General features: G+C 40.6%; 1 protein-coding gene across 7 annotated transcripts in view; it reads right to left on the reverse strand.

Annotated features, from left to right (window-relative positions):
- The window catches only part of caskin1 (CASK interacting protein 1), a 117,492-nt gene that overhangs the window by 56,616 nt on the left and 47,894 nt on the right, over nt 1-12,982 (reverse strand). For all 7 annotated transcript variants that reach the window (XM_023957765.1, XM_023957764.1, XM_023957770.1 and 4 more), the window contains exon 2: nt 4,579-4,630. In XM_023957765.1, coding sequence (XP_023813533.1) covers nt 4,579-4,630 — 52 coding nt within the window. The remainder of the gene's footprint in view (nt 1-4,578; nt 4,631-12,982) is intronic.

Consider the following 12,982-nt stretch of genomic DNA (forward strand, 5'->3'; position numbering starts at 1 on the left):
TGAGATATTTGTTTCCGATTGATGAACATGTATGAGGCTTTTGCCACCCTGTTTATGACGTCCTTCAAAGGAGATATGGTCTGATCAGTGACTCCCTCAGCCATGTGGCCTTCAGTGAATGCAATTATTGTCGGCACACCAACTCTATGCAATCATTTACATGAAAACAGAAAAAAACAGAAGTAAGGAGGGAAAATCCTTTCCTCAGAATGCTGTTTTGATGGATGTAAAGCAAAAGGTACGGAGGCCCTGAAGTGCAAATCATTCAACAAATCACTCGATACAAAAGCATTTTTAAGATCATAACAACAATAAAATTTTTTGAATGATTTGCACTTCAGGGTCGCCGTAGAAAGCTGCACAGACTCAACCAACACCTGTCAGCCATTAGTCACTCTGATTACTAATGATGACAATAGTAAAACATGAACATATATAGGGAGGCATTTTTCAAGTGCTTTAATTTGCACATTAAACATCTGCAGCATGATACTATGAACTTCCACTTTTGGCAAATACATCAGATTTTCTGTGAAAATCAAGATTTAAAAAAAAACATCCGTATTTTGCCTTTTGGCAGAAATGCATTCGACTAAAGTAGGTTTGTTGTTTAAGTACATCAGAGGCATCAAAACGTCCCATTTTCCTAAAAACAGAAAAATGATCTTTAGTTTATTTCTGCATTGATCCTCAGTTTCTGCAGAGAATTGAAAAACAAAAATGTTCTGCTCCAGATGAAGACAGAAATGTGAACTGTTGCTAAACTTCAATACGAGTCTGTGATGCAATGATGTCATATCAGAATAATAGATTCAGGCAACAATGAAAACTTAAAAAGACAATAAAAGAAAAGAAGACGGAGGGTAAAATAACACAGCCTGTTTATATTATTCATGGAGTAATCCAACTCAAATTTGAGGTTTAACTGCAAAAAAAGCAGCCGCTGACTGGAGATCATTGAACTAAAAGGATTTTTAGGGAACAATATTAGATGCTTTTAAAGATTTCATTTTTATTGTCTTCAGGATTTCGTTCTTCCCCTCTGTCCCTGTCAGAAACATCTACAGCGGCGTCTCTGCAGGTCGGTTTTCCAAAGTTCTTCTCGGTTTTATCGTCGTGTTTTAAAGTCAGACTGCTGCAGCATTTTTAGACCCAGTTTGTCACTGGTGTGTGGTTGGACATTTTGGGCTAATGTCTATTTTAAAAGTTGTATTCAGTTTGTTTTTCCTAAAGTAGATGAAATGATCCAGAGCTTTACCTCAAAAAAAAAAGTTTGAAAATCTTTTACGAACTTAATTACCAAATTAATGGTTTTATTTCTAACTGCCATAAAATACTTTTAGACTAGTTTCAACTTCTGTATCAAAAGATGATAAATTTGAACCAAAGTAAAAGTAACCATCTGCACATTTTAAGGAGAGAAAATGTTAGTCCTTTTAACTCTATTAAAAACATGTTTTAAACATGTTTTTGTAGCATTTTTCTTATGATGGAGTACACATAAAAAGACATGTTTAGCTCAAAATTGCAGTTTTTCTTTATTCAAATTGTTGTGAATCGGGAGCACATTAAAACAACTCAGTTTAAAAAGGATTTCTGATATAGAAAATACACTGGGCGGGCCTCAAACTCCCTGCTCCACTTGAACAGAGAGGTCTGTGCAACGTGAAGGGGAAGAGGGGCGGGGTTGCTCCGGAACTCTGAGGTAAAGTCCTAATGAACTCCTGCTGCTCTGCAGAAACTACGTCCTAGAAAATGACTCTGTTGTTTTTATTTCAGCTGAAAATGGCATAATCATAATTTAAAGACCACTAGGGACGATTTGAAAATAGATCAGAAGATGATCGGATTGGGTCATTAAAAAAAAAACTCTCAGTGGTGGGATTTGGAAAGAAAGGACTTGCAAAGCATAAACTTTATAAAGAGCAGTAGGTCAGCTCGAGGGCGTTTCATTATCCAGATTTCCTGGAGGAAGTAGAAAAGTCTGCACGGCGCCTTTGACCTTTCAGATGCTTGGAAAAGGTCGGGCAGATGTTAACATCTGTTGATGCCACAGACTCCTAAAATGGAGCCAGCATTTGATTGGGATAGGGTTATAAAAATACATCTATGTATTTGCTTTGTTGAGCAAATGTTTTCAACTCTGTTTATTTTGTGCCTCTGTGTGATTTGAGCCAAACAATGTAATGTTCTTGAAAGAGCTGACTGTTATGGAAGAGATTCATTGAGTGCTAGAATCATGTCAGAAACAATAAAAAATAATATTTTGTGTTTTTAAAGTCGCAAGTTCAACGGAGTCAATCGATCACTTTGTTTGACAAACTGTCATTTAACGCAGTGTCATAGCCTGATGTATCTGCAGGAGTTGGTAGTTGGGACAACATCTACTGCTTTCTGTGACTAAAAAACCCAACATGATTGTCTGAACTGGAAGTTTTAGACTCAGAAGTATGTTGATGTGATATTAGAGGATAGTGTGAGCCCTCTGTTACAGTTTTAGGGCTACTTCCTGTTCTGGCTTTTATTTTGACATTAGGCCTTCCTGTCTATACTTTTAAATATATTTAAATTTACCTCCAACAATATAATTGTTTTCACCTTTGAGTTATCTGTTCTATTCTCTGGCAACTACTTTTCAGCACCTTTTCAGCAACTCTCCTCCAACTCTCCAACGACTCTCTTCTAACTCTCCAGCTGCTCTCCTGCAACCTTCGAGCTACTCTCCAGCAGTTCTTCTCAACTTTCCAGCTAAGTTCCAGCAACTTTCCGGCAACACTTAGCAGTTCTTCAGCAACTTTCCAGGTACTATCCAGCATCGTTTCAGAAATTATTCAGACATTTACTAGCAACTCTCTAGCTCTGATCCTTTATTATCTGATTATTTAGTGTTTCTGAATCTGATTTGGCTCCTGGATGCTCTCCATCTGCCTCTGGTCCTTTTGATTTTCTTTCTACCCTCTGAATCTGCCTCTCTCTTTTGGATTCTACATTCTGGATCTCTGAATGTGGAGCTTGAATAGATTTTTGGATTTTCTGACTTGTTTCTTCTTCACCCGCTCCTGCGTTGGACACCCCTTCTTGCTACACCATCGCCTCCTTCCACTTGCAGATCTATTTCCCCTGACCTCCTCCTCTGTAAGCTCAGCCTCTAATGCCCCCCCACCAAGCCTGTCTGTTATCAAGCATCTTCTCTCGTCTTCCTCGAGCACCCTGCAGAGCATTCCCTTCCACCCGAGGACATCCATACTTCCTGCACCAAGTTCATCAATAAATCAGTATCTAACTTTATTCAGAGTACAGGTTTTGTAATTGGGTTCCATTATTTTACACGCAGCCTCAAATTCTCAACATCAACTGTACTGGAATTGAGTGAAAACATCAAAAACTGCAGCCTAACCGGCTTTAAACGGCTTAAAGTACATCCTGCCCATAAAATAGTATTCCTAATGTAGCACATGCATGTGAACATTAGCACAGATTTTATCTATGGCTGCCCTGCAGCACCAATTCAGTGGCAATTCAAGCCAACTTTATTTGTACACAATTAGAAAACGGCAATCGACTACAGTGCTGTAAAGGAGTCAAAAATATCATAAAATTAACGGGAAAAATGAAAGTATTAGGTTAAACTTAAAATGATTAGAAATGATCAAAGATAGTAAAGTATTCCACAGTCTAACTGCAGCAACAGTTAAAACACACGCAGAAATATTTTTACAGCCTGGACCCACAAAATTCTGAAGAGTCGAGTGACCAGCTGAGATCTCACAAAACCAGGATTTACGGGGTCAAACTGTTAAGAACATGCTCTTAGTTAACATAAACAGCCCATAAACCAGATAGCTGGGTTGGAGTGCTAAGGTCTCCAGCAGGAGGAACCTTTCTTTTGTTTTCTTTTCAAAATAAAAGAAGTTGGGAGTTTTTAGGTCATTTCAACAAACTTGGTCAGAACTCTAGATGAAGTGACATTTTGCTTTTATGCACCAAAAGTGAAAAGAACTGTTGAGCTTCCCTTAAAAATGAAGACGAAGGAGAGCAAAAATGGATGAGTGAATATCCAGTAATAACCTTTACTGACTCTAGGATCTGGTTTTTCTGTTGCCCTTCTCTCTCGGTGAGTTTTTGAGCAGCAGAAGCCACGAAAATACACAACATAGACAAAATACGGCTGTCAGCTTTTCATGGTGAAACCATAAAGGTGAGCCGTGCCTCTCCATTTTTATGTGTATCTTCACGTCTGCCTGAAAGAGTAGCTTATTGTCTCACACTCACTGACAACTTTTCATAGTTGCTCTTACATAAACTGAGACGAAGACAGAAATGCAATAACATCATGTCGAAATGAATCTCAGGCCTGGCGGCCAAACGCGCCGCTGTAGTCAACAGTTAAGTGGTGTGCGCGCTAATCCTATACCGCTTTAATCCCGTGGAGACAGGCAGCAAAACCATCTTGATAATGCAGCTTTGAACGAGTCCAGGGATGCGCAGGGGTGGGAGTATGAGGACAGATGCTGAATGGGAGTCGAACAGGGACCACAGCTGAGCTGAAGACATGAAAGAAGTAGATGAGACACTCACCCGTCTGTATCCTGGAAGTTGACATTGACTTTCTTTGTTGAACCGAGGAGCTCTGAAAAACAAACGAAGGAGAGCGTCAGGGAATGCCTGCTACAGAAAGACAGCAGAGCGGAATGATGTTGAAAACTTCCACCGGATACCAGTGGTTTTTTTATATCTGGGTCCACATGACCCGATCCTTACATTGACGTGTTATCCCTGCCATGACAGAGGTGGATAAAGAGGATTTATGTATTCCATGGACACCAGTGACGCACATGCACATAACATGCCTTGGAGGCACGTTAACGTTAGGAGTGGGGTCATCCAGACCCCACAAGATGGCACAAGGGACATAAACGACCAGTGAGGCACAGGGGTGGAAGGGAGTTAATGAGGGCTAGCTAGCTGTGACTGTGAGGCCACCTGACAGCCAACGATTGGCTTTGACTGAAGTCAGTCAATCTTTAGAGGGGCTTAAGAAAATGTGCAAAGGATGGTTGACATAATCTGGTTAAAGTTCAGTCTTTTTACCTTTAGGGGTTTGATCATGAAAATATCTAAACAAATCTACACAGAAACCTTTCCTTTCCATTACGGCTGTTGGATTGTAGCTTTCCCTTTTACTCGTCTGCATATGAACCAGAGGTGAATGTTTAGGAAAGACTTTAAGCCTCTGTCTCAACAGCCCTTATGGGTGGACACAGGCTGTCTGCAGCTGAAAAATGGAGTAAACCTGTATGAGGGAAGCAGGTATGTGTTATTTCAAGATTGAAGATTGAATGTTTTATGGGCATGCTGCCAGCAACAGGTCACAGAGCAGACCCTAAAAATGGACATTAGAACAAAGTGAGCACAGAATGATCAGGCAGTAACGACACTACTTCAGCGTCAGCGTCAGCAAGTGCAGCCAAGCACTGCAGTGAACAGAAGACCAAAGCAACGGCACCTCAAAGATTAAGCAGGGCAAAGAAAGAAAACCCAGTTTCTCTGGTTCTTGGAACCAAAACAAACCCTCGTTAAAATATTCAGCAAGGACAGATGCTGCACACTCTCCCCCATGCAGGCAGTTGATCACAATTTGATTTGATGGAAGTGATTTGTGAATTCTTCTTTTTTAAGTTTTTATTTACAGTTAAGGTTTGAGCTTCTATTGTAAATGTTTTAAAAAATATCAAAATATCAAAAAATATCAAAATATAATGTGTGATAGCCGCCCCCCCCAAATTGCCAACCCCCTCCCAGCTAAACTCCTCTAGAGCCAGATCTGTGCAGGTGTCCACCCATTTTCTACCTGCTACACCCCCTTTGGGGTCACGGGGTTGCTGGAGTTTGTTGGGTAACTGTTGTGGATGCAGGCGGGGAACACCCTGTTCAGGTCCCCAGCCTGTTGTAGGGCAATAGACTGGCACAGGTGTGTCACAGGTGTGACAACTACTAAAGTGTGGCGTATGAGCCCTGTACCACCGCGTCACCCATACGCCATAAGTATTTGCCACTTCCTTTTTCCCTACAAATGCGTCAGTCTGCACTTACCACACGCATTTTTAACAACGCCCCTTAAGGTGGCCGCACCGGCGCTCCTGTCAAGATGCGGTCGCTTCTCTCTACGACCGTCGACGGGCCCGAACGTCCGAAAAACCCGCGGCACCTTTACAGCTCAACACCCCGTGCAGGTGCATGTGACAAAGGCTGAGGTGAAGACGCTTAGGAGCTGTAGACTTCAATTCCTGAACTCCAGATGATCTTATTGAAGTTTATTCTCACTTGCTGGAGCGTCTCTACTGAAGTTGTAAAGATCAAGCTGATCTAAAAGGTGTTTGTACTTTCGTGTGCATACACAGAAGTGCTGAATGAAGGTAAAGATTTCACTGCATGCTGACTTCGCCCATATTTCTGGGTTATGCTGTGAAATGAAGCGCCGTTCTGCTCCTTCCAACTGTTAGCAATGATTCAAATGGACCGTTGGCCAGCTGGATCACGTGTAAAATCATAAAACTGTCTTTTCAGATTTAAGGAAGTCAGAGGATTTAGTGGTTTTGAATGCTGAGTCTGCTTTAAAAATTAACCATTCAGTGCCTGAACGTCTATTATGAAAGAACCATAAACAATTTAAGATCTTGACTCCTGAATAGTAAAAGTCTTGCATTAGATCAGAAATCAAAGGTTTTAGACCAAAATCTTCCACAGAAATATCGTGATTTTGAACATCTGAGTTGCAGAGAAACCTTCACTTGGACACCAGGCCGTGCAAAGTGGCAGACTTTCACATTCATCAAGTCTGACACATCAGCAGAGACATCACTTTTCTGCACAAGTGCTGAACGGAAAAAGAGAAGCAGAAAATTCTTCCTCACTATCAGAATTTGGTCTAATAAGATTTCGGTGCAGTCGCCCAGAACTGTCTACCCGTGACGGGAATGATGAGGCTCTACTCTCACCGGTTCTCTCCATCAAAAACCCTGAAGGCCTCCTGACTGGCTGACAGTAGCTGGACTGTCGGGAAAGCTGGTGACATGCCTCCCGATATGACACAGCCAAGTAAAGCATCTCACTGCTGTGAAGCACATAAAATAACTGAGGAAAGTGAAGCATGTTTCAGGCTGGATGAGATTATTGCTCACACACACAAAATATTTTAAAAAGTTTCTGTTAAAATAAGATCCGATTCGAAGTAGCTGATCAGTTTCAGGTCAATGGTAAAGCAAGTAAAAACTATGCAGTACAAAGCAGAATGACATCCAGACACACATGTCCCCACATTTTCCTCCTAGATGCACACTATGGTAAATGGCATATATACTGTACAGTATAGCGCTTTTCGACCTTATTTCGAAGACCCAAAGCGCTTTAAAGTCACAGTCCCATTCACCCATGCACACACACATTCACACACTGTATGGCAGGGGTCCCCAAATCCAGGCCTGGAGGGCCGGTGTCCCGCTAGTTTTCCAGAAACCCTGCCTTTTCTGCTGTTGATTGCCTGGATCAGGTGAGTTTAGCCAATAAGGACCTTCAATGGCAGGTTGGTTGGAAAACACCCTTGAGGCTCATAGAGCCACCATAGGGAACGTTAAGGAAATGGAACGTACCATTGTCGTGCATGTGGTAAGTGTGTCCGAATGAGTCTGACCGGGGCAGACTATTCCGAACGGCGTGTTTACATGACGCGTTTTTTTTCCGATCAGGCATTCTTTCCGATTACTTTTGCCCACGTAAACGCAGCTAGGATGATGTACAGGTGATTTTCACACTTAAATAAAAAAAACGAGTGGGTCCCCACATTGTGATGTCACAAAGTGAGGAACAGCCCCTTCAAGGAAGAGTGTGCGCTGCCAGCTCCGCCCCCAGGCTAACAAACAATGTTGGCCTCAGAGATCGAGTAGGATCAAACAGGAAGAGAGCTATGAAAATAACTCATGTTTTATTAAAAAAAAAAACAACCTTCTTTTGTGTGTCAAAGGTAATATTCCATCATATATATATATATATATATATATATATATATATATATATATATATATATATATATATATATATATATATATATATATATATATATATATATATATATATATATATATATATATATATATATATGATGGAATATATGGTGGAATAATATATAATATATATATATATATATGATGGAATAATATATATATATATATATATATATATATATATATATATATATATATATATATATATATATATATATATATATATATATATATATATATATATATATATATAGGTATTGATGATTATAAAAGACTTAAGATTAGCCTAGTATAGGCCATTTAAGTCTCAGGTCCTCCACACATTCTCAGGACTCCAAACACAACTTCCAGCTTCATTTACCACAATTACTTTTCATGCTTTGCCCTTTAATTTTACATCCAGCTGATGATGCGTAACAGAGCAAAGATGAGACTGCATTCTCTTTTTCTGCCCCATCTGCCTCCTCACACTTCCTGTCATTGCACACACACACACACACACACACACACTGCGGGGTGCAGGAAACAGAACAGTCCCTGTATTGTTGCAACGACGGCTCCCAGCGCCACTGGAAGAGGAACATTGATTTCCTCCCTGACTATTCCTGGCTGCTGAATGCAGGGATTCACTCACTTAGTCATGCACACAAGCATAAAAGCTTCCAGAGGATAGTTCCTCATCCTGCCCGTGTTGTGACATCCAACTTGCCGTCCTCCGTTCAGCGACGACGAGCTGAAAGGAGTCATGCCGGCCAGAGAAGCACAGGATTGGAGCTGATTTCTTTTCTAAACCAAAAGGAACGATGGTCTCCTTTTATAGACATCTCCATCTGCTTCATCTGCCACCAACCACGACCTCTCGACCCACAAATGAAGACCATCATGTCTCCATGTGGCTCTGCCATGTGACTAGAGAAGTCACACCCGGCAGACCATTTCACATCTTTCTTTCCTTTCTTTTCATTATTACGACAGGTTCGATGTTGGCACAACCCAAACACTGAGGAAATCCTCTGCAGCTGAGAATTTCTCATTACAAAGCAAAGCATGTGTGCAGAAATCCTGCAGGAGTCCAAACATTTAGGATCTAACAAAAAACAGACAAAAAGAAAATCCTAATTTGAGGTCATTTTTGCCTTTTTTGCCAGCTGTTCTTCAGAGATCTCTTTACTTATTTATTAGTAGTCAGGGGTCCATAAAACAGTGACTGATTTCTGCAGCCACTGGTCTTCCTGCTGTTGATCTCCGTGTCTTTTCTGAGAGACTCTGTGTTTTTTGGGAGTATTTATTTGAATCTGATCTAAATTTCAACACATATTTGTTGAAAAACTAATATAAAATTACAGTGAATAAAATGTGAAGTTTGTTCCTTGACTTTGGTTTTAGCCTATCCTAATAACTTCTTTCAGAACTTTAGAAGACGAGAAGAAAACAGTCACCTGCATGGAGAGGGATTTGTTACCGTGCTCTTCATTTTATTCTATTTTATGCTTTTGCTATTGTAAAAAAGGCTACTTCTAGGACTAATAATTGTTTTCTTATTCTTTTTTGACAAAACTGAAGGTTGTATTAACATGGAATAGAATCCCTTCCTTACTGTACCCTGAATATCAAACTATGGATTTTATTTGAGAGAAAGACAACGTCATAAATAATTGCATCCGAATAATAACATTTTGGGAAAACCTGGGCGTAAATTTAATGAGGATCAACAACATAATTACTAAATAACTAGAAGTGTTGGATTTCATGTCATTTTTCAGGACATTACATTCATTCATTAGAAATTCACCTCTGAGTGGGCAGGACTGTTGGTGCGGAGCAAGCCTGCACTCATTTCCCATCATCCCTTTGTTTATGCTCTAGTTTACTAGCTTACAGCCCCTCATACCCCCAAGCGGTGCAACAAAAATGGGGCAATATTGGACCTATCCAGTTTATCCATTAATCTGTAGGTGGATGCATCAGAATGGAGCAGAGCAGCGAGCTAGTGGACTGCCAATTGTAATTTGTAATGACTAAAATCTTTTTAAAATTGCATTTTTTTTGTCTTCTCCTTTGAACAAAGACATACTCAGAGATGCAGTTTTAATCTTCGTTTTGTTTATATATGACCTCCATTATGAGAGAAATGCTACAAAAATGTGTTAAAAAACACAATTTTTATTGGAGTGGGTCTTTAAACTCTTTCTATTTAAGGTCAGTTCAGGGACGTCCAATTGTGCTTTTGTTTCCTGTAGATCTGATCGCTGTGCTTCTGTTCTTTATGAGACGGCACTGTCACACAAACTCTATTGCACACTCTGACACAAATCCTGTTTACAAAGACTGTTAAACCCTCGTACATCCTGTTAAACTCTTGTTGAAGAGTTTAGTAGAGTTTGTGTGACAGGTATGAATTCCATCTCATATGTTCTTCCACAGCCGTCTGTTAACAAACTAGAGTTCAACTGCTGGTTTCCTATAACGGCGAGGAGCGCTGACGTGGCTCCGCCTCTAAGGTCTTTGGCTGTCTGTCAGCTTCAGGATCCTCTTTTAAACTATTAATGGTCTCAGCCCTTCCAAACATTTAGACCCTCTCTTACCTCAAAAACCCTCACGGTTGTTCTCCTGTGGAAATCGGAGCTTCTGCTTCTGTTGAGAACTTTAGTCACTGATTGAAAAACATCTTAACTAATATATAAGAGGGTTTTGTTTTAAATTACTGTTTTACTCTACGTGTTTTTTTCAAGCCTTAATAATTTTCTTTTATATTATCATACTTAGCTTTAATCTATGTATTAGTTTAACCATCTTATCCTTTTCTAACTTCTTCTTTTTTTCCCTTTGTTTATTCGACAGACATGCAGAGAGTATAAACAGATATCAGAGCAAAGACAGAGTTGAGTAAAACCCTAACCCAGCAACCCCCAAACGGCCAGGACAGACAAAAAAAACCCAAATAGATAGATAAATAAACCACTTAGTCCTTGTATAGTAAAAATGGGTGTGGGTCACATAAGCAAACCTTGAAGTGAGCACCTTAGCTCACCTCAGGGACACAGTGGACATGCGTAAGGGGGGCGGGGGAGCTTCCAGTTCAGCAGGATCAGCCTGCGTACTAACAAGGCCGGTCAACGCCATGGCCCGCTTCAGTGCACCCCCCCATGTCTGAGGTTGGGGGAACAACGCATGTTGCAGACATGGGATTCAACGTGACGGCGTATCTATATGCTCTCCATAATGTGTCAATCATATCTGACCAGAATGATACAAGCGCGGGGCACGACCAAAACATGTGGGCACGATTAGCAGGAGAGAGGTGACATCTGCCGCTGGCATCGCTAACAGAAGGATGTATTTTAGCCAATCTGGCGTTGGTGTAGTGGACCCTGCAAATAATCAGTCTGTGGTGGGCGCAGATAGAGGACAAATGGACAAGAGACAGTGCTGACGTCATGTGGACATTAAGAATGTCTTCCCGTGCATGTTTGACAGTTCTGGATGACTTTGTGGACGTTAACCAAAGTGACTTGCAGAAGCTTAAAAATGCAATAACAAGGTTTTTGGAGAGAAGAGCATCTAATAGGGTTTCTGGGGGTCAATTTGGAAGGTGAGGAAACAGTTTTTCAACAGAGTAACTTCTTCTAATTTTTGATGACGACCACCATAAATCAATAGATTTCTCTTGATAGATTTATTCATTGAGGATTTTCTATCGTATAAATAAATTCTTATCTTTTGGTTTATTTATTGATTCTCTCTGCTGTGTTTTCTCACTCTGCAGCTTTTTAAATGAAAAACAGATCACAGGCTTTCATTTCATTTTATTACTATTACAGTCAAATGTCTGTTTGAATTTATTGCAATTAATTACGTAAATCGATTGTATAGAAAAGTGTGCAGTTTTGTTGTAAATACCACATAGAGACACTTTGTTTGCCATCGATAATAGACTTTGGTCGAAAGAGAAGAAAAGGGTAAACAGCAGCAATGAGCTGCTCTATTCTGTTCCACAAACCAAACCGAAACCCTTGTGTTATCTTGTGGGGTCCAGATGACCCCGCAAGATAACACAAGGGTTAAGGGTTCCTGCAGCATCAGGATAACAACTTAATGTTGACACATCTCAGATTGAATGGCAAAAAAATTCAGAAGGTAAAATTTCAATGTAACTCTTGTGCTATCTTAGATGACACCCCCCCCCTCCATTGACGTGTTCTTCCTACCATGAAAAAGGTGGATAAAGGTGGAAAGATTTCATGTAATCCATGGACACCAGTGAAGATCACAAATCATTGAAGAAAAAAGGTTCAGAGCACTGTCTAGTGGGTCTAGATGACCCAACTCCCAATGTTAAAGAGCCTAGGATAGCACAAGGGTTAAAGCTTTGATTTAAAATTAACCTTGACAGTTTATCTTCCTAATCCTAACAGACAGTCCACCATCTCATTGAAAAGCTAGCGGGAGAAAGTGTAAACAGAGAGCTCTCAATAACAGGGAGAGGAAGGGGTCGGGGTTGCGCCACAACAATCCCACCCGCAACTCAGAGGTGAATTTCTAATGAACTCCTGCCGCTTTGCAGAAACTATGTCTCAGAAAATAACCCAGGTTTTTTTGATTTTGTCTAACAACAGCACAATCGTAATTAAAAGACAACTAGGAACGTTAGATCAAAAGAGGATAGAAGTAGGACTAGACTGGAGCGTCAACAGGACTTTAAGTAACCTGAAGGAAGCACTGCCTGCAGGAAAAACCCATTCATGAGGATCCAAACCAGAGACGGGCCTTTAAACCTCTTTGTGTTTGCAGCATCAGAAGCTCAGGCGTTTGTGCTGACGGTGACTGCAGAGACACTCTGAGAAGTGAAGAAAACCCAACCATCTGTGCAGCTGCTCTCCATTCCAGCTGTGAGCATGAAGACGGCACCGACTGCCAAAGCA

Source organism: Oryzias latipes, chromosome 8 (genome assembly GCF_002234675.1).
Source record: "Oryzias latipes chromosome 8, ASM223467v1".
NCBI classification, from domain to species: domain Eukaryota; kingdom Metazoa; phylum Chordata; class Actinopteri; order Beloniformes; family Adrianichthyidae; genus Oryzias; species Oryzias latipes.